The 21,725-nt window shown below is 49.6% G+C and overlaps 1 protein-coding gene across 1 annotated transcript in view; it reads left to right on the top strand.

The window, feature by feature from the left end:
- Nucleotides 1–21,725, top strand: part of IFT172 (intraflagellar transport 172) — a 192,286-nt gene that overhangs the window by 165,608 nt on the left and 4,953 nt on the right. The window contains 10 exon segments of the mRNA XM_075341695.1: nucleotides 1,916–2,096; nucleotides 2,175–2,284; nucleotides 9,824–9,953; nucleotides 16,580–16,678; nucleotides 16,862–16,971; nucleotides 17,546–17,609; nucleotides 19,463–19,549; nucleotides 19,834–19,950; nucleotides 20,805–20,915; nucleotides 21,032–21,151. Coding sequence (XP_075197810.1) covers nucleotides 1,916–2,096; nucleotides 2,175–2,284; nucleotides 9,824–9,953; nucleotides 16,580–16,678; nucleotides 16,862–16,971; nucleotides 17,546–17,609; nucleotides 19,463–19,549; nucleotides 19,834–19,950; nucleotides 20,805–20,915; nucleotides 21,032–21,151 — 1,129 coding nt within the window.

Raw genomic sequence — 21,725 nt, 5'->3', positions numbered from 1 at the left:
CCCCCCACTCAACTGCATCATTATATTCTATTTGACCAAAACGATTATCAACACCTCTCCTCTGATATCCTCCTCCCTCCTGGATTCCCTCCTTGTCTCTGCCCTGATATCCTCCTCCCCTGATTCTTTGTCTCTGTGCTGATATCCTCCTCTCCTGATTCCCTTCCTGTCTTTGCTCAGAATTCCTCCTCTACTGATTTCCCTTCCTTTTCTGCTCTCGTATCATCCTCCCTTGATTCCCTTCCTTTTCTGCGCTCATATCCTCCTCCCCCCCAGATTCCCATCCTTTCTCTGTGCTAATATCCTCCTTCCTGTCTCTACACTGATATCCTCCTCCCTTGATTCCCTTCCTTTCTCTGCGCTGGAATCATCCTCCCTTGATTCCCCTCCTTTTCTGCCCTCGTATCCTCCTCCCCTGATTCTCTTCCTTTTCTGCCCTCGTATCCTCCTCCCTTGATTCCTTTCCTTTTCTGCGCTCCTATCCTCCTCCCTTGATTCCCTTCCTTTTCTGCCCTCATATTCTCCTCCCTTGATTCCTTTCCTTTTTTGCGCTCCTATCCTCCTCCCTTGATTCCCTTCCTTTTCTGCCCTCATATTCTCCTCCCTTGATTCCCTTCCTTTTCTGCACTCCTATCCTCCTCCCTTGATTCCCTTCCTTTTCTGCACTCGTATCATCCTCCCTTGATTCCCTTCCTTTTCTGCCCTCATATTCTCCTCCCTTGATTCCCTTCCTTTTCTGCACTCCTATCCTCCTCCCTTGATTCCCTTCCTTTTCTGCACTCCTATCCTCCTCCCTTGATTCCCTTCCTTTTCTGCACTCGTATCATCCTCCCTTGATTCCCTTCCTTTTCTGCCCTCATATTCTCCTCCCTTGATTCCCTTCCTTTTCTGCACTCCTATCCTCCTCCCTTGATTCCCTTCCTTTTCTGCACTCCTATCCTCCTCCCTTGATTCCCTTCCTTTTCTGCACTCGTATCCTCCTCCCCTGATTCCCTTCCTTTTCTGCGCTCGTATCCTCCTCTCCTGATTCTCTTCCTGTCTCTGCGCCCATATCCTCCTCACCTAATTCCCTTTCTTTCTCTGCGCTGATATCCTCCTCCCCTGATTCCCTTCCGGTCTCTGCGCTGATATCCTCCTCCCCTGATTCCCTTCCATTTCTGCGCTGATATCCTCCTCCCCTGATTCCCTTCCTTTTCTGCGCTCGTATCCTCCTCTCTTGATTCCCTTCCTTTTCTGCGCTCGTATCCTCCTCACCTAATTCCCTTTCTTTCTCTGCGCCCATATCCTCCTCACCTAATTCCCTTTCTTTCTCTGCGCTCATATCCTCCTCTCCTGATTCCCTTCCGGTCTCTGCGCTGATATCCTCCTCCCCTGATTCCCTTCCTGTCTCTGCGCTGATATCCTCCTCCCCTGATTCCCTTCCTGTCTCTGCGCTGATATCCTCCTCCCCTGATTCCCTTCCTGTCTCTGCGCTGATATCCTCCTCCCCTGATTCCCTTCCATTTCTGCGCTGATATCCTCCTCCCCTGATTCCCTTCCGATCTCTGCGCTGATATCCTCCTCCCCTGATTCCCTTCCATTTCTGCGCTGATATCCTCCTCCCCTGATTCCCTTCCTTTTCTGCGCTCGTATCCTCCTCTCTTGATTCCCTTCCTTTTCTGCGCTCGTATCCTCCTCTCTTGATTCCCTTCCTTTTCTGCGCTCGTATCCTCGTCTCCTGATTCCCTTCCTTTTCTGCGCTCATATCCTCCTCACCTAATTCCCTTTCTTTCTCTTCCCTGATATCCTCTTCACCTGATTCCCATCCTTTCTCTGCCCTGATATCCTCCTTGCTATCTCTGCCCTGATCTCGCTCCTTCTCTGTCCTCCCTGGTCTCTGGGGATCCTCCACCCTCACAGGTTGTACATCTCTCAGGTACGTCCATAACCAGGACTGGGATGCGGCTCAGCGGGTGGCCGAGCTGTATGATGCAGACAGCGTGGCTGATGTGCTTGCGGGTCAGGCTCGCTTTGCCTTTGAGCAGAAGGATTTTCAGAAGGCAGAGGCGTTCTTGCTGCGTGCGCAGAGACCGGAGCTGGCAGTGAAGCATTATAAGGTAGCATCTTACACAAGGGATGGCTCTGAGCCGAGGTTGTGGGTGCGTTCTGCTGATATTTTTCTGGTTCGTACGTAGGAGGCGGGCATGTGGAGTGACGCCATCCGGATCTGTAAGGAGTATGTCCCAGCCCTTCTGGAGCAGCTGCAGCAGGAGTACGAGCGGGAGGGCGTCAAGAAGGGCATCAGGTCAGTAATCATGTATCGCAGGAGTACGAGCGGGAGGGCGTCAGGAAGGGCATCAGGTCAGTAACCATGTATCGCAGGAGTACGAACGGGAGGGCGTCAGGAAGGGCATCAGGTCAGTAACCATGTATCGCAGGAGTACGAACGGGAGGGCGTCAGGAAGGGCATCAGGTCAGTATCCATGTATCGCCGGAGTACGAGCTGGAGGGCGTCAGGAAGGGCATCAGGTCAGTAACCATGTATCACAGGAGTACGAGCGGGAGGGCGTCAGGAAGGGCATCAGGTCAGTAACCATGTATCGCAGGAGTACGAGCGGGAGGGCGTCAAGAAGGGTATCAGGTCAGTAACCATGTATCGCAGGAGTACGAGCGGGAGGGCGTCAGGAAGGGCATCAGGTCAGTAACCATGTATCGCAGGAGTACGAGCGGGAGGGCGTCAGGAAGGGCATCAGGTCAGTAACCATGTATCACAGGAGTACGAGCGGGAGGGCGTCAAGAAGGGTATCAGGTGAGTAACCATGTATCGCAGGAGTACGAACGGGAGGGCGTCAGGAAGGGTATCAGGTCAGTATCCATGTATCACAGGAGTACGAGCGGGAGGGCGTCAGGAAGGGCATCAGGTCAGTAACCATGTATCGCAGGAGTACGAGCGGGAGGGCGTCAAGAAGGGCATCAGGTTAGTAACCATGTATCGCAGGAGTACGAGCGGGAGGGCGTCAAGAAGGGCATCAGGTTAGTAACCATGTATCGCAGGAGTACGAGCGGGAGGGCGTCAAGAAGGGCATCAGGTCAGTAACCATGTATCGCAGGAGTACGAGCGGGAGGGCGTCAAGAAGGGCATCAGGTCAGTAATCATTTATCGCAGGAGTACGAGCGGGAGGGCATCAAGAAGGGCATCAGGTCAGTAACCATGTATGACAGAAACAGGAGTACGAGCGGGAGGGCGTCAAGAAGGGTATCAGGTGAGTAACCATGTATCGCAGGAGTACGAACGGGAGGGCGTCAGGAAGGGTATCAGGTCAGTATCCATGTATCACAGGAGTACGAGCGGGAGGGCGTCAGGAAGGGCATCAGGTCAGTAACCATGTATCGCAGGAGTACGAGCGGGAGGGCGTCAAGAAGGGCATCAGGTCAGTAATCATTTATCGCAGGAGTACGAGCGGGAGGGCATCAAGAAGGGCATCAGGTCAGTAACCATGTATGACAGAAACAGGAGTACGAGCGGGAGGGCAAGAAGAAGGCATCAGGTCAAGAAGGGCATCAGGTCACTAACCATTTGTCGCAGAAGCAGGAGTAACATGAAAGCTATGAGCCAAAATCAGTCCCCGTAATGAGCACCCCAAATGTAATGGTGAGGGAGAAGTTGTGCAAGCTTCAGCCATCTGTCATCACTGACTGTACTCATACGGATATGTAGATAGTGTACAGCTCTCCACATTCAGTAGCTGTGACCTTGGTCAGAGCTTCCACATTTCACCACAATAGTATATTCTATCTACTGCACTGCCAGTGTAATGCATCGTGAGGACCTCAAGGGGAGGACGGGTCAGAGAGTGAGAGGAGCCCGAGAACAGGACAGATTGGAGAGAGAGTACAGGGGATCCCGAGGAGAGGAGAGGAGAGGACAGGTCAGAGAGAGAGGAGGGACCCTGAGAAGAGGCCAAGATAGCGGGGATCCTCGAGGAGAGGATGGGTTGGAGAGAGAGCACTGGGACCCCTAGGAGATGATGGGTTGGACAGCGAGAGTGGGGACCCCAAGGAGAGAATGGGCTGGAGAGCGAGCCCGGAGACCCCAAGGAGTGGATGGGTAGGAGAGAGTGCGTGGTCCCTGAGTAGATGATGGGTTGGAGAGAGAGTGGAGACCCCGAGGAGAGGACTGGTCAGAGAGAGAGCAGGAACCCCGAGCAGAGGATGGGTCAGAGAGAGAGCGGGGACCCTGAGGAGCGTATACGACGGAGAGCGAGAGCAGGGACCTCGAGGAGAGGACGGTGTGATGGCTTCATGTCAAAGAGGAATAGCTTGCCACTTGTGTGGGGGTGAAGTATTCTTAATTATGCCATATTTAATATTCCATTAGACTCAAGGAAATCAAAGGCACTGTAGATTCTCTTCCACGAAAAAACTTTATTGATCCCAACATACATCATATGAATTAAAAAATGCACAACATTTCAGCCAAGCTAGGGCCTTTATCAAGCCATTAAAAGTGTTTACATGGCTTGATAAAAGGCCCTGCATTGGCTGAAACGTTGTACATTTTTTAATTCATCTGATGTGTATGTTGCGATCAAGCTAATTTTTTGTGGAGGAGAATCTTCGGTGCCTTGGATTTCCCTAAATCTATATGTATTATTCCTTTGTTCAGTAGATCAAGAGACCTAAGGGGTGCTTCACACACAGCGAGCTCGCTGCCGAGATCGCTGCTGAGTCACGCTTTTTGTGACGCAGCAGTGACCTCATTAGCGATCTCGCTGTGTGTGACACTGAGCAGCGATCTGGCCCCTGCTGCGAGATCGCTGCTCGTTACACACAGCCCTGGTTCGTTTTCTTCAAAGCCGCTCTCCTGCTGTGACACACAGATCGCTGTGTGTGACAGCGAGAGAGCGACAAATGAAGCGAGCAGGAGCCGGCATCTGACAGCTGAGGTAAGCTGTATCCAAGATAAACATCGGGTAACCAAGGTGGTTACCCGATATTTACCTTAGTTACGAGCCTCTGCAGCTCTCACGCTGCCTGTGCTGCCGGCTCCGGCTCTCTGCACATGTAGCTGCTGTACACATCGGGTTAATTAACACGATGTGTACAGCAGCTAGGAGAGCAAGGAGCCAGCGCTAAGCAGTGTGCGCGGCTCCCTGCTCTCTGCACATGTAGCTGCATTACACATCGGGTTAATTAACCCGATGTGTACTGTAGCTATGGTAGGAGAGCAAGGAGCCAGCGCTCAGTGTGCGCGGCTCCCTGCTCCCTGCACACACAGCTGTGCGCTGGTAACTAATGTAAACATCGGGTAACCATACCCGATGTTTACCTTAGTTACCAGTCTCCGCAGCTTCCAGACGGCAGCTCCGTGCAAGCGCAGCGTCGCTTGCACGTCGCTGCTGGCTGGGGGCTGTTCACTGGTCGCTGGTGAGATCTGCCTGTTTGACAGCTCACCAGCGACCATGTAGCGATGCAGCAGCGATCCTGACCAGGTCAGATCGCTGGTCGGATCGCTGCTGCATCGCTAAGTGTGAAGGTACCCTTAGCCATTGTGTCATGTCAGACTGATCAGTGTCTGTTCCCGTATGTTAATTTGTGGACTGACTATTATGCAGTCTAATTGAATGAGTGACCAGTGATGGAACAGCCATGATTATTCCCCTCTCCAATCCTGCAATCCACTATTACACAGAAAACGGAACTGAGGGATATAAAAAGAGCCTTGCTTCTGTCACCGGTATTATTCTACAGGACTTCAGCCTAGGATCCACGGTTTCAGCTGGAGGATTACAGAACTGCTCCACTGCCCAACACTTAGCCCACAAATTCACTTGGAGAACCCAGAATGGAACAATCTGGTCCCCTGGCTACATACCTCGCTGTGCTTGGACAGCTTGCTGCTATCTCCTCTCAGTGGGTGCCTGCCAATAGTGGGGTGCTACTGGCTGGTATAGTGGCCCTGGATGCCCCAAAGTCACAAAGTTTCTAATACCTGGTGGGCCAGTGAAAGCGTGAGACTCTGTCACTTGTGTCATCTTATGTTCTTGCCGGGAATGCACTATATACTGTTGAGTGTTGCTGACCCAACAAAGTCTTACCGGAGCATGGTGCCTTCACCCAGTATTGTCTGTATAATGTCTGCCCACGGAGAAGGAATAAAGGTGCTCAGTGGCATGAGCCCTTGTCCGTGCGGTATTTGCTAAGACAGCCAAGCCAGCGTCGAGAGCACCCACTGACCCTTGTGCCTCCACAACTGGTGGCAGCTGGGAGATACTACTCAGCCCAGCTGATCTGGGGGAGCTCCAGGGGGTTGGTATTCGTAAACACCGTCAAAGACCGCCACAACCTGAGAGGCATATAGGCATACACAGCAGGTTTCAGATGACACCATCTCAAACTCCACCAGCTCGGCCTTGGGAGGAGGACCGAATATACAGCCGCAACAAGAAACTGCATCTACAGGAAATGTGCCAGCTTCGACAGATTGAATACTGGGCCACCAACACCCGGTTGGATTTGGTCTGCTATGATGCCTCTTAACGTCGAGGAGGATGATGAAACCCCAGACGATATTGATCCAAAGAAATGAAACTGCGTGCCAGTGCAAGGGTCCAGTGGTCGTCTGGAATCAACAACCCAGTCCCAAGCAGCCCAAATACAGGAGTTGTTGGCCACATTGCAGCCTGAAGCTTCAAGCGGGTAGAGGGCTTGTGTTATGCAATCAGTTTTGAGAGTTTGTTACTCCCCAGCGCTGGCCCCTACATCCATGATGGTCCACCATACAGGGATGTTCCTGTTGGCCCTTTTTATAATCACCCCTGAGAGATGTTGCACCAATTTCCTGACTTTATCTCGCCAATATAGAATTTGTCAGTCTATTCCTACGATGGTCGTGCTGTCCACTCCGCTACTGCACTTTGGGACGTGATCAAACAACTTATGGAGAAGATGGCCCCATAAATACGAAAGTGGGTAGCTGTACTGAAGCCAGACACCCAAGAACAAGCAGCACAATTGGCAGCTGGACCACGCTAGAGACCCGATATGCCCACCGATCACAGGAGACCCCTCAACTCTGGAAACTAGGGACTTGAACGGCCATCAGCCACTCAATCAGAACTATCATGCTACCCAGCAGAAGCCCCACCAGTACAAAGGCTTACAAACAGGGCTCGTTAATTGCTCAACCACTGGCGCTGTATATGTGTGGGCACCTTGGACACATGGCCAAAGATTGTCGCCTGGGCCCGATGCCTGGAGCCCGTCTGCCGATATGAGCCATCAGGGTCTGAGGCACGCTACCCCCGGACACGTGAGCAGCAGCTGAAGTGCTATACCCAGTCCACACGCTATGGTGGGCTAGCCACCATACACCAGCCAACCTCCATCGCCACATCTAGCCAGACAAGGCCGGTGACATCCACGCCCAGAGTCTTCGGGACGCTGGGTCTACCATCACTCTGGTGATGCCAGGTTTGTCCCCCAAGATCACCATTTACCTAGCTGACAAGTGACAATCTCCCTGTCTGGGGGTCAGCGCTCGGACATCCCTGACATATAGCACAGAGGACACGTGTGTAGCCATTCGCTTTCTTGCTATCTATCATGGCTGTTATTTCACCTTTCTTGTGCCCGGCTGGTTTCGCTATACTGTACGTGAGATGCATACGCTGTCATACACATTATATCTCATTGGGGAGATTGTGTCTGTTCATTTTTGGACATTTTTAGAGTTTTTATATTTTTCTATGCACCTTTTCACAATAATGTGCCTCTCAGACACCTGTTACATTGTATTGCAGAGCTTCCGGGTCTTCTTGGTGCCTGAAATATACTATTCCTTCTCCTCTTTCCATTTGTCTCCCAGTATACGGCACAGGTCCCTATTTTATCTCATGCTGCCGACCCCTCCGCGCTGCCTTTACCACATTGTACTCTTCTGCTTCTGTCTAGTGATGGGACACACTCTATCTTTATTATTATTATTTATTATTATAGCGCCATCAATTCCATGGCGCTTTACATGTGAAAGGGGTATAGATAATAGGGACAAGTACAATAATCATAAACAATACAAGCCACAGACTGGTACAGGAGGATAGAGGTCCCTGCCCGCGAGGGCTCACAGTCTACAAGGGATAGGTGAGGATACAGTAGGTGAGGGTAGAGCTTGTTGTGCGACGCTGTATCAGACTTAGGGTTACGGCAGGTTGTAGGCTTGTCGGAACAGGTGGGTCTTCAGGTTCCTTTTGAAGCTTGTCAAGGTAGGCGAGAGTCTGATGTGTTGAGGCAGAGCATTCCAGAGTATGGGGGAGGCACGGGAGAAATCTTGGATGCGATGGTGGGAAGAGGAGATGAGAGTGGAGTAGAGAAGGAGATCTTGTGAGGATCTGAGGTTGCGTGCAGGTAAGTACCGGGAGACTAGGTCACAGATGTAAGGAGGAGACAGGTTGTGGATGGCTTTGTAGGTCATGGTTAGGGTTTTGAAATGGAGTCGTTGGGCAATGGGAAGCCAGTGAAGGGATTGGCAGAGAGGAGAGGTCGGGGAGTAGCGGGGACACAGGTGAATTAGCTGGGCAGCATAGTTTAGAATATATTGTAGGGGTGAGAGACTGTTAGAAGGGAGGCCACAGAGCAGGAGGTTGCACTAATCCAGGCGGGAGCTAATAAGGGCATGATCTAGGGTTTTTGCAGCTTCTTGGGAAAGGAATGTACGGATCCGGGAAATATTTTTGAGTTGGAGGCGGCAGGAGGTGAAGAAGGGCTTGGATGTGTTGCTTGAAAGAGAGATCAAAGTCTAGGATTACTCCCAGACAGCGAGCACAAGGCACTGGGGAAAGTGAGCAGCCATTGACATTGACATTGATGGATAGGTCAGGTGGGGTGGTTGAGTGAGGAGGAGGAAAGACAATGAATTCTGTTTTGTCCATGTTCAGTTTTAGGAATCGAGCAGAGAAAAAGGATGAAATAGCAGAAAGACATTGTGGGATTCTGGTTAGTAGGGAGGTGATGTCCGGTCCAGAGAGGTAGATCTGTGTGTCATCAGCGTAGAGATGATACTGAAAGCCGTGGGACTCTATGAGCTGTCCCAGGCCGAAGGTGTAGATGGAGAACAGCAGGGGTCCTAGAGCTGAACCTTGGGGAACACCGACAGATAGGGGGCGAGATGAGGAAGTGGTGTGAGAATGGGAGACGCTGAAAGTTCGGTCGGTTAAGTATGAGGAGATCCAAGATAGCACCAAGTTTGTGATGCCCAGAGACGAAAGAATTTGTAGTAGAAGGAAGTGGTCTACTCTGTCAAAGGCAGAGAACAGGACCAGGAGGAGGAGGACAGAGTAGTGTCGCTTGGATTTTGCGGTTAGTAGGTCGTTAGTGACTTTGGCTAGGGCTTTATTTCTTTCTTTCTTGCCAAAAAGCCCCCATACACTGCTAACCACTGAGCCCCCATATACTGCTGATCACTGAGCCCCCTGTCCTCAGGTACATAACAGATGGTGGCAGCATCTCTTCTGATGTTCCCCCGTAAACTGCTGACCACTGAGCCTCCATACACTGCTGACCCCTGAGCCCCCATACACTGCTGACCCTTGAGCCACCTGTCCTCAGGTACATAACAGACGGTGGCAGCTTCTCTTCTGGTGTTATTCCCCTGACATATTGTCACGTTGATAATCCATAAGTTATTTTCCTTTACTGACTGTAGCTGTCTGTCCAGACCCTGCCACTATAGGGGGATGAGGAGTATACTTGTGGGGTTCCCCCCTTACCATGGTGTAAGCCTCAGTCTGCACACTGGGGGGCATCTTCTCCATACTCTGTAATAGTAGAATTCTTCACCTCACAGGGGCGCAGAGGCTTTACTGGAGCAGGCCCGGGAATGGGAGCAAGCGGGAGAATTCGCTCGAGCTGTAGACTGCTACCTGAAGGTGAAAGACCTGGACAATGCAGAACTCATGGAAAAATGCTGGATGAAGGTAAAGATCGGTGCTGGTTCCATCACCCCAGGACCTTTTCTCTGGCATTGCACATCTTTCCTTTGTAGCCTTTCCCTGATTTCCTTTTTCTGTGTAATTCCTAAAAACTACATAAAAAATATATAAAAATTAATTTTGTCGAGTGGTTCCTCAATGGGCGGCTCTGGAGGATAGATGTCGGGTGGTTCCTCACCAGTCCGCTCTAGAGGATAGATGTCAGGTGATTTTTGACCAGTCTGCTCTAGAGGATGTCTGGTAGTTCCTCATCAGTCTGCGCTGGAGGATAAATGTCGGGTGGTTCCTCACCAGTGTGCTCTAGAGGATAGATGTCTGGTGGTTCGTCACCAGTCTGCTCTGGATTATAGATGTCAGTTGATTTCTGACCAGTCTGCTCTGGAGGATAGATTTCGGGTGGTTCCTCACCAGTTGGCTTTGGAGGATAGATGTTGGGTGATTTCTGACCTGTTTGCTCTAGTATATAGATGTCGGATGGTTCTTCACCAGTCAACTCTGGAGGATAGATGTTGGTCATCGGTTGGCTCTGTAGGATAGATTGTCGGGTGGTTTCTAACCGATGTGCTCTAGTAAATAGATGTCGGTGGTTCCTCACCAGTCTGCTCTTGTGAATAGATGTTGGGTGATTTCTCACCAGTCTGCTCTTGTGAATAGATGTTGGGTGATTTCTCACCAGTCTGCTCTTGTGAATAGATGTTGGGTGATTTCTCACCAGTCTGCTCTTGTGAATAGATGTTGGGTGATTTCTCACCAGTCTGCTCTTGTGAATAGATGTTGGGTGATTTCTCACCAGTCTGCTCTAGTAAATAGATGTCGGGTGGTTCCTCACCAGTCTGCTCTTGTGAATAGATGTTGGGTGATTTCTCACCAGTCTGCTCTAGTAAATAGATGTCGGGTGGTTCCTCACCAGTCGGCTCTGGTGAATAGATGTTGGGTGATTTCTCACCAGTCTGCTCTAGTAAATAGATGTCGGGTGGTTCCTCACCAGTCGGCTCTGGTGAATAGATGTTGGGTGATTTCTCACCAGTCTGCTCTTGTGAATAGATGTTGGGTGATTTCTCACCAGTCTGCTCTTGTGAATAGATGTTGGGTGATTTCTCACCAGTCTGCTCTAGTAAATAGATGTCGGGTGGTTCCTCACCAGTCGGCTCTGGTGAATAGATGTTGGGTGATTTCTCACCAGTCTGCTCTTGTGAATAGATGTTGGGTGATTTCTCACCAGTCGGCTCTGGGAGATACAGTGAGGGAAATAAGTATTTGATCCTTTGCTGATTGTGTACGTTTGCCCACTGACAAAGACATAAACAGTCTATAATTTTAAGGGTTGGTTAATTGTGACAGTGAGAGAATATCCAAAATAAAATCCAGAAAATCACATTGCATACATTATATAAATATATTTGCATTTTGCAGAAAGAAATAAGTATTTAATCCTCTACCAACCATTAAGAGTTCTGGCTCCTACAGACACTTAGATGCTCCTAATCACCTCGTTCCCTGCATTGCAGATGGCTCTTACATTGTCCCCTGTATAAAGACTCCTGTCCACAGACTCCATTAATCAATCAGACTCTAACCTCTACAACATGGGCGACCAGAGAGCTTTCTAAGGCTAAGTTCACACACTGCGTTTTTTTGACACTGCGTTTTTGTGCGTTTTTGGCCGCTAAAAACGTACAAAAACGCAGCAAAAAACCACATGCGTTTTTACCGTGATTTGGTGCGTTTTTGGCTGCGTTTTGCTGCGTTTTTGGCTGCGTTTTGCTGCGTTTTTTGATCTCTGCGTTTTTCTGCGGTTTTCCAATACATTGCATGGGGGGAAAACGCAGAAAAATGCAGGAAAGAATTGACATGTCCATTTTTTTTTATTTTTTTTTTTAAGCTCAAAAACGCAGCTTAAAGAAACAGTTGTGTGCGGACAGCAAAATTGAAAACTCATAGACTTTGCTGGGGAAGCAAAGTCATGCAGTTTTGAGGCCAAAAACGCACCCGAAAAACGCGCAAAAACGCAGCGAAAAACGCACTGTGCGCACATAGCCTAAGGATGTCAGGGACAAGACCATAGACCTGCACAAGGCTGGAATGGAGAAGACCATAGACCTGCACAAGGCTGGAATGGAGAAGACCATAGACCTGCACAAGGCTGGAATGGAGAAGACCATAGACCTGCACAAGGCTGGAATGGAGAGGACCATAGACCTGCACAAGACTGGAATGGAGAGGACCATAGACCTGCACAAGGCTGGAATGGAGAGGACCATAGACCTGCACAAGACTGGAATGGAGAGGATCATAGACCTGCACAAGGCTGGAATGGAGAGGACCATAGACCTGCACAAGACTGGAATGGAGAGGACCATAGACCTGCAGAAGGCTGGAATGGAGAAGACCATAGACCTGCACAAGGCTGGAATGGAGAGGACCATAGACCTGCACAAGGCTGGAATGGAGAAGATCATAGACCTGCACAAGGCTGGAATGGAGAAGACCATAGACCTGCACAAGGCTGGAATGGAGAAGACCATAGACCTGCACAAGGCTGGAATGGAGAAGATCATAGACCTGCACAAGGCTGGAATGGAGAAGACCATAGACCTGCACAAGGCTGGAATGGAGAAGACCATAGACCTGCACAAGGCTGGAATGGAGAAGACCATAGACCTGCACAAGGCTGGAATGGAGAAGATCATAGACCTGCACAAGGCTGGAATGGAGAAGACCATAGACCCGCACAAGGCTGGAATGGAGAAGATCATAGACCTGCACAAGGCTGGAATGGAGAAGACCATAGACCTGCACAAGGCTGGAATGGAGAGGACCATAGACCTGCACAAGACTGGAATGGAGAGGACCATAGACCTGCAGAAGGCTGGAATGGAGAAGACCATAGACCTGCACAAGGCTGGAATGGAGAGGACCATAGACCTGCACAAGGCTGGAATGGAGAGGACCATAGACCTGCACAAGACTGGAATGGAGAGGACCATAGACCTGCACAAGGCTGGAATGGAGAAGACCATAGACCTGCAAAAGGCTGGAATGGACAAGACCATAGACCTATGTCAAGGGAGAAATTTAGGTAAGACTGCTAATGGAGTCTTTATTCAGGCCACCAGACGCATGGAGCCAAATTAGCTATCTGCACAGATATAATAAATGACTCAGAAAACAATGACCACAGAGACTGTGTTCACTCTTTGAGCCAGTATAGGCGACTGACTTGTGTAATGACTAGCTCAGATATTAGTATTACATTTCAACCCTCAGACATGTACAAAATATCAAAATCTGTCTTTTCTCACACATCAAAGCCGTATAGGGAGGTTTGGGGAGAAACGTAGGAATATAGAAACACACATTTCATCCCACAGATAACACATTCCTTCTTTGTGTGAAATCACTGATAAGACATTTACTCATCATTATGAAAGCCGTCACTGTTCATTGTTTGTACATTTGTTCACCAGTTTCACTCTCCCTGGTTAACCACTTCTTGAACATACAGCTTAGAATCATATTATGGCGTCTGTACGATTGTCATATAGACACACAGATAATTATGCAACGACATCTATATTTTGATTATTTACATACACAGATAATCTTATTACATTTAAACAAACAACCTATAGCCCAGGCTACCCTCACACCTGCACAAGGCTGGAATGGAGAAGACCATAGACCCGCACAAGGCTGGAATGGAGAAGATCATAGACCTGCACAAGGTTGGAATCGAGAAGATCATAGACCTGCACAAGGCTGGAATGGAGAAGACCATAGACCTGCACAAGGCTGGAATGGAGAAGACCATAGACCTGCACAAGGCTGGAATGGAGAAGACCACAGACCTGCACAAGGCTGGAATGGAGAAGACCATAGACCTGCACAAGGCTGGAATGGAGAAGACCATAGACCCGCACAAGGCTGGAATGGAGAAGATCATAGACCTGCACAAGGTTGGAATGGAGAAGATCATAGACCTGCACAAGGCTGGAATGGAGAAGACCATAGACCTGCACAAGGTTGGAATGGAGAAGATCATAGACCTGCACAAGGCTGGAATGGACAAGACCATAGACCTGCACAAGGCTGGAATGGAGAAGACCATAGACCTGCACAAGGCTGGAATGGACAAGACGATATACCTACACAAGGCTGGAATGGAGAAGACCATAGACCTGCACAAGGCTGGAATGGAGAAGACCATAGACCTGCACAAGGCTGGAATGGAGAAGACCATAGACCTGCACAAGGCTGGAATGGAGAAGACCATAGACCTGCACAAGGCTGGAATGGAGAAGACCATAGACCTGCACAAGGCTGGAATGGAGAAGACCATAGACCTGCACAAGGCTGGACTGGAGAAGACCATAGACCTGCACAAGGCTGGAATGGAGAAGACCATAGACCTGCACAAGGCTGGAATGGAGAAGATCATAGACCTGCACAAGGTTGGAATGGAGAAGATCATAGCCCTGCACAAGGCTGGAATGGAGAAGATCATAGACCTTCACAAGGCTGGAATGGAGAAGATCATAGACCTGCACAAGGTTGGAATGGAGAAGATCATAGACCTGCACAAGGCTGGAATGGAGAAGATCATAGACCTTCACAAGGCTGGAATGGAGAAGATCATAGACCTGCACAAGGCTGGAATGGAGAAGATCATAGACCTGCACAAGGTTGGAATGGAGAAGATCATAGACCTGCACAAGGCTGGAATGGAGAAGATCATAGACCTTCACAAGACTGGAATGGAGAAGACCATAGACCTTCACAAGACTGGAATGGAGAAGATCATAGACCTTCACAAGGCTGGAATTTGCTACAAAACCATAAGTAAGCTGCTGGGTGAGAAGGAGTGGTGCAATAGTAAGAACATGGAAGAAATACAAAATGACTGTCAATCCACATCGATCTGGGGCTCCAAAATCTCACCTCATGGGGTGAGGAAGGTGAGAGATGAGCCGAAAACTACACGGGGGGGAACTTGTTACTGATCAAGGCAACTGGGACCACTGTCACCAAGAAAACCATTGGTAACACATTACGCCGTAATGGCTTAAAATCCCGCAGTGCCCGCAAAGTTCCACTGCTCAAGAAGGCCCACGTGCGGCTGGCCCGTCTGAAGAAGGCCCACGTGCGCTCAGCCCGTCTGAAGTTTGCCAATGAACACCTGAATGATTCTGAGAGTGATTGGAAGAAGGTGCTGGGATCAGATGAGACAAAAATTGAGCTCTTTGGCCTTAACTCACCATGTTTGGAGGAAGAGAAATTCTGCCTATGTCCCAAAGAACACCATCCCCACTGTCAAGCATGGAGGTGGAAACAGAATGTTTTGGGAGTGTTTCTCTGCTAAGGGCACACAACTACTTCACCGCATCAATAGGACAAAGGATGGAGCCTTGTACTGAAATATCCCAAGTGACAACCTCCATCCCTCCGCCAGGACATTAAAAATGGGACATGGCTCGGTCTTCCATCACCACAATGACCCAAAACACACAGCCAAGGCAACAAAGAAGTGGATAACAAAAAAGCACATTAAGGTCATGGAGTGGTCTAGCCAGTCCCCAGACCTTAATCCCATAGAAACCTTATGGAGGAGCTGAAGCTCCGAGTTGCCAAGCGACAGCCCCAAAATCTTAATGATTTAGAGGTGATCTGCAAAGAGGAGTGTGGACGGCCACCAAGTATTAAGTCTTGTTTGCCAGGGGGATCAAATTCTTATTTCTCCCTGCAAAATGCAAATAAATTTATACAATGTTATTTTCTGGATTTTATTTTTGATATTCTATACTTCTCACTGTTAAAATTAACCTACCCTTAAAATTATAGACAGTTCATGTCTTTGTCAGTGGGCAAACTTACAAAATCCGCAAGGGATCAAATAATGATTTCCTCTACTGTGGATGTCGGGTGATTCCTCACTGTTCAGCTCTGGAGGATAGATATCAGGGGATTTCTGACCAGTCTGCTATAGTGGATAGATCTCAGATGGTTTCTCACCAGTCTGTTCTGGAGGATAAATGACAGGTGGTTCCTCACCAGTCTGCTCTGGAGGCTAGATGTTGGGTGATTCTTCACCAGTCGGCTCTGGAGGATGGATGTCGGGTGGTTACTCATCGGTTGGCTCTGGAGGATAATGTCGGGTGACTCCTGATCGTGCGGCTCTGGAGGATAGATGCTGGGTGGTTCCTCACCAGTCGGCTCTGGAGGATAGATGTCAGGTGAATTTTTTTTTTTTTTTTTTTTTTTCCTGGTCAGCTCTGGTGGTTAAATGTCAGCTGATTCCACATCGGTCAACTCTGGTGGACATCTGTTTCTGATTTTATTCTCCTTTGTCATGGATGTTGGTTGATGTCTTTTGCTGAATGCCTGGTCCTCCTAGATGGATTTTGGGTGTGGGCTGACCCAAAGTAATTGGGGTGTGGTATGGATGTCAGTGATGGCCTCTTTTCCCGTCTCTCAGGTTGTCAGTGATGGTTGTATGTTGGGTGCATGACCCTGATCTGCTGTGCTCTCCTTCTCCTTGTGTCTGTTCCAATGATACCTGGTGGACATGTCATATCACTTGTAAAACTTGAGATTTTATATTCTTCATCTTCCAGGCTGCAGAGTTATCCATCAAGTTCCTGGTTCCCAGCAGAAGTTTGGAAGTGATTCATGTAGTTGGCCCCAAGCTGGTCTCTGCTGGAAAACACAATGCGGTGAGGAGCCGCGGCCCAGAGATCGGCCGGAAATTAACGGGACTTCTCATATGTAGACTGCAGGATGGACAGGACTTGGGTTGTTTGTTCTCTCCAGTTTTCATAGTACATGTGAAGGGGTCTTCATCTTCCAGGATGACTTCTGAATAAGCCGTCTTTGTCCCTTGTGCTCACTGTTATCAGGCTGCCGAGCTGTATCTGAACATGGACCTCATAAAGGAAGCCATTGATGCCTTTATAGATGGAGAAGAGTGGAATAAAGCCAAGAGAGTGGCCAAGGAGCTGGACTCCAGGTGGGATGGAGAGTAAGGGGCAGCATCGAGTGAGGGGGGTGGAGAGTAGGGGTAGCGACGGGTGAGGGAGTGGAGAGTGGGATAGCAACAGGTGAGGGGGTGTGGAGAGTGGGGATAGCGATGGATGAGGGGGTATGGAGAGTGTGGGTAGTAACGACTGAGGGGGGTGGAGAGTGGGGGTGGTGAGGGGGTATGGAGAGTGTGGGCAGTAACGAGTGAGGGGTCTAGAGTTGGGGCAGTGATGGGGAGGAGGTGGAGATTTGGAGCAAGGACGAGAGAGTGGGGGATGCAACAGGGTGGGAGGTAGAGATTGATGGGAACAGGTGAAGGGGTGAGGATTGGAGTAGCAACGGGTGAGGGGGTGGAGAGTGGGGGCTGTTATGGGGAGGAGGCATAGATTTGGAGCAAGGATGAGAGAAGGTGATGGAGAGCCAGGGCAGTGATGGCGGAGGAGGGTGGAGAGTGATGGCGAAAATGTGGTTGAGGGGACGAGCAGGAATGTGTGTAGTGGGGGCAGTAAGGAGCTTACGAATCCTTTCTGTCCACCACAGTTTGATCTTTCTTCTCCTGTCAGGTATGAACAGTATGTAGATGAGAGATATAAGGATTACCTGAAGAACCAGGGAAAAGTGGACTCGGTGAGATATATATATATATATATATATATATATATATATATATATATTCTACATTCTCTATATATCTTTCATGTGTGCCCCAAGTGTGCGGCTCTTTCTGCCACGGCCCTCACTGATCTCCTCCTTTTTTACTCTTGATGACCTTCTCCTCCTTCCTTTTTTTTTTTTTTGCTCTGGCTGACCTCCTTCTCTTTTGCTCTGGCTGACCTCCTCCTTCTCTTTTGCTCTGGCTGACCTCCTCCTTCTCTTTTGCTCTGGCGGACCTCCTCCTCTTTTGTTCTTGCTGACCTCCTCCTTCTCTTTTGCTCTGGCTGACCTCCTCCTTCTCTTTTGCTTTGGCTGACCTCCTCCTTCTCTTTTGCTCTGGCGGACCTCCTCCTTCTCTTTTGCTCTGGCTGACCTCCTCCTTCTCTTTTGCTCTGGCTGACCTCCTCCTTCTCTTTTGCTCTGGCGGACCTCCTCCTTCTCTTTTGCTCTGGCGGACCTCCTCCTCCTCTTTTGTTCTTGCTGACCTCCTCCTTCTCTTTTGTTCTGGCTGACCTCCTCCTCCTCTTTTGTTCTTGCTGACCTCCTCCTTCTCTTTTTTGTTCTGGCTGACCTCCTCCTCCTCTTTTGTTTTTGCTGACCTCCGCCTCCTCTTTTGTTCTGGCTGACCTCCTCCTTCTCTTTTGCTCTGGCTAAAATCTTCCTCTTTTGCTCTTGCTGACCTCCTCCTCCTCCCTTTTTTTTTTTTTTTTTGCTCTGGCTGACCTCCTTCTCTTTTTTGTTCTGGCTGACCTCCTCCTCCTCCCTTTTTTTTTTTTTTTTTTTGCTCTGGCTGACCTCCTTCTCTTTTGCTCTGGCTGACCTCCTCCTTCTCTTTTGCTCTGGCTGACCTCCTCCTTCTCTTTTGCTCTGGCTGACCTCCTCCTTCTCTTTTGCTCTGGCGGACCTCCTCCTTCTCTTTTGCTCTGGCGGACCTCCTCCTCCTCTTTTGTTCTTGCTGACCTCCTCCCTCTCTTTTGTTCTGGCTGACCTCCTCCTCCTCTTTTGTTCTTGCTGACCTCCTCCTTCTCTTTTTTGTTCTGGCTGACCTCCTCCTCCTCTTTTGTTTTTGCTGACCTCCGCCTCCTCTTTTGTTCTGGCTGACCTCCTCCTTCTCTTTTGCTCTGGCTAAAATCTTCCTCTTTTGCTCTTGCTGACCTCCTCCTCCTCCCTTTTTTTTTTTTTTTGCTCTGGCTGACCTCCTCCTCTTTTGTTCTGGCTGACCTCCTCCTCTTTTGTTCTGGCTGACCTCCTCCTCCTCCTCCTCTTTTGTTCTGGCTGACCTCCTCCTCCTCCTCTTTTGTTCTGGCTGACCTCCTCCTCCTCCTCTTTTGTTCTGGCTGACCTCCTCCTCCTTCTCTTTTGTTCTTGCTGACCTCCTCCTCTTTTTTTCTGGCTGACCTCCTCCTCCTCTTTTGTTCTGGCTGACCTCCTCCTTCTCTTTTGCTCTGGCTAATATCTTCCTCTTTTGATCTCGCTGACCTGTTCCTCCTCTTTTGCTCTTGCTGACCTCCTCCTTCTCTTTTGCTCTGGCTGACCTTTTCCTCCTCATTTTTGCTCTGGCTGACCTCCTCGTCTTTTGCTCTCGCTGACCTCCTTCTCCTATTTTGCTCTCGCTGACCTCCTCCTCCTCCTTTTTTTTTTTTCTTTTTGCTCTCGCTGACCTCCTCCTCTTTTTTTCTTTTTGCTCTCGCTGATCTCCTCCTCCTCTTTTGCTCTGGCTAACCTCCTCTTCCTCTTTTGCTAACTACTTTCTCTTCCTCCTTTTTTTTCTTCTTTTTCCTCCCTCCCTCTCATTTTTAATATTGATTGACATACTTTATCTCCAGCTGGTGGGGGTTGATGTCATGGCTGCGTTAGATATGTATGCTGACCGCGGTCAGTGGGAGAAGTGCATAGACATCGCCGGGAAGCAGGTAAGTAGAATGGGGTCTCTGTCTGGCAATGATTAGCAAGATCATAAATAGGCCTGATCCCTATATATACACACATATATACACGCATGATGCCTGATACAAACATACACACACACACACAATGCCTGATATGTAAATATACACACGCGCACACACACACACATGATGCATCATCTATACATACACACACACCTACTGCCCAGCTGTTGATCCCCAGAGTCCTATGAAGCCGAGACGTGTTGGACAGTGTGTAGTAGACATTACTGACCTCGCACCTCTTACAGAATTATAAGGTTCTCCACAAATACGTCGCCCTATTTGCTACACATCTCATCAAGGATGGAAACTGGGAGAAAGCACTCGCTCTGTACGTCCAACATGGAACTCCCGCCAATGCCCAGGTACATTCACTAAAGAGAAAATGTTGTCATGTACCAAATTCTCACCCTCTGTATTCTTCCATTACCTCACTCCTCATGTCGTTCTCCTGTGCCTCCCAGCCCTCGCCCTCTGCATTTTCCTGTGCCTTCTAGCGCTCACCCTTTTCTTTTTTTCCTGTGCCTCCCATCTCTCGTCCTCTGCTTTCTCCTGTTCTCCTCTTCATTCTTTATCCCGTTCCTCCTGGCCATTGCACTTTATGTTCCTTTTCCCGTGCCTCCCAGCCCTCTCCCTCTCTGTTCCTTCTTTTGGCCCTCGGGCTCTTCGTTCCTTCTCCTGTGCCTCACTACTTTCACTATCACTCTCTTTGTCCTTTGCCTCCCGGCTCTCGCAGCTCTTCGATCCTTCTCCCATGCCTTCTTGCCCTCGCTCCCTTTGTTCCTTCACCTGTGCCTCCTGGCGCTTGCCCACTTCGTTCCCGTCACCTGTGCCTCTTGGCACTCACCCTCTTCGCTCCTTCTCTCAGACCCTTGCCCTCTTTTTTCGTTCTCTCTTGCCTCCCGGACCCTTGCCCTCTTCGTTCCTTCTCCTGTGCCTCCCTGCCCTTGTGCTCTTTGTTCGCTCTCCTGTGCCTCCCTGCTTTCGCCTTCTTCGTTCCTTCTAGACCCTTGCCCTCTTTGTTCCTTTTCCTGTGCCTCCTGGCATTCACACTCTTCTTTCATTCTCGCCGCCACCGCCCTCTTTGTTTGTTTTTCTGTGACTCTCGGCCCTTGCCCTCTTCGTTCCTTCTCCCGGACCCTCACCCTCTCTGTTCGTTTTCATGTGCCTCCTGGCCCTCTGAGTTCTTTCATAACCTTTTATGCTTTTTCTTGTCCAGAACTTTAATATTTATAAGCGGATCTTCATGGAGATGGTGAATAGTGAGGGAATGAATCAGGCTGCAGTCTACCACACATGGGCAAACCTCCGCGACATGCTGTACAGCCTAGTAAGACTGCTGGGGTCTGTGGTACGCTGTGTCTGGGGGATGTCTTATCTCTGTGGGGCACAGCTTCATGGCTGTGGCATGTCTTCTTTTCTTAGTGTTTTTTTTCTCATTGACAGTCTGACAATCTGGTGAAGTCCAGTGAGGTGAACTCTCCAGCGCACCAGGAGTTCCAGCAGATGATGCTGATCGCTCATTACCACTCCACCCGCTCCGCAGCCCAAGGAGTCCCACAGCTGGTGAGAACTCACAGCTATGAGCACAGTTGTACGGCAGCTCTCCTATCCCTGCTCTACTACCCCTCTTCCCTGCCCCTGCTCTTCTTTTCCCGGATGCCTTCTCACACTCTCTTTCCCTTTATTGCCTTCCTCTGCACTTCTTCCCCTCAATTTCCTTCCTCCGCTCTTCTTGCTCTGCTTCCCTGGGTTGCCTTCCTCCACTCTCCTTTCCCCAGTTGCCTTCCACCTCTCTTCTTCCCTTTGTTGCCTTCTTCCGCTTTCCTTGCTCTCCTTTCCCCAGTTTCCTTCCTCTGCTCTGCTTCCCTGGGTTGACTTTTCACACTCTCCTTTCCGATGTTGCCTTCCTCCACTCTTCTTCCCTTTGTTTCCTTTCCCTAGTTGCCTTCCTCTGCTCTGCTTCCCTGGGTTGACTTCTCACACGCTCCTTCCCGATGTTGCCTTCCTCCACTCTTCTTCCCTTTGTTGCCTTCCTCTGCTTTCCTTTCCCCAGTTGCCCTCCTCTCCTCTGCTTCCCTGGGTTGACTTTTCACACTCTCCTTTCCGATGTTGCCTTCCTCCGCTTTCCTTTCCCGAG

The sequence above is a fragment of the Anomaloglossus baeobatrachus genome, chromosome 3, assembly GCF_048569485.1.
Source record: "Anomaloglossus baeobatrachus isolate aAnoBae1 chromosome 3, aAnoBae1.hap1, whole genome shotgun sequence".
NCBI lineage: Eukaryota > Metazoa > Chordata > Amphibia > Anura > Aromobatidae > Anomaloglossus > Anomaloglossus baeobatrachus.
The sequence above is the reverse complement of the archived record's forward strand: the minus strand, read 5'-3'. Positions and strand labels throughout refer to the sequence as shown.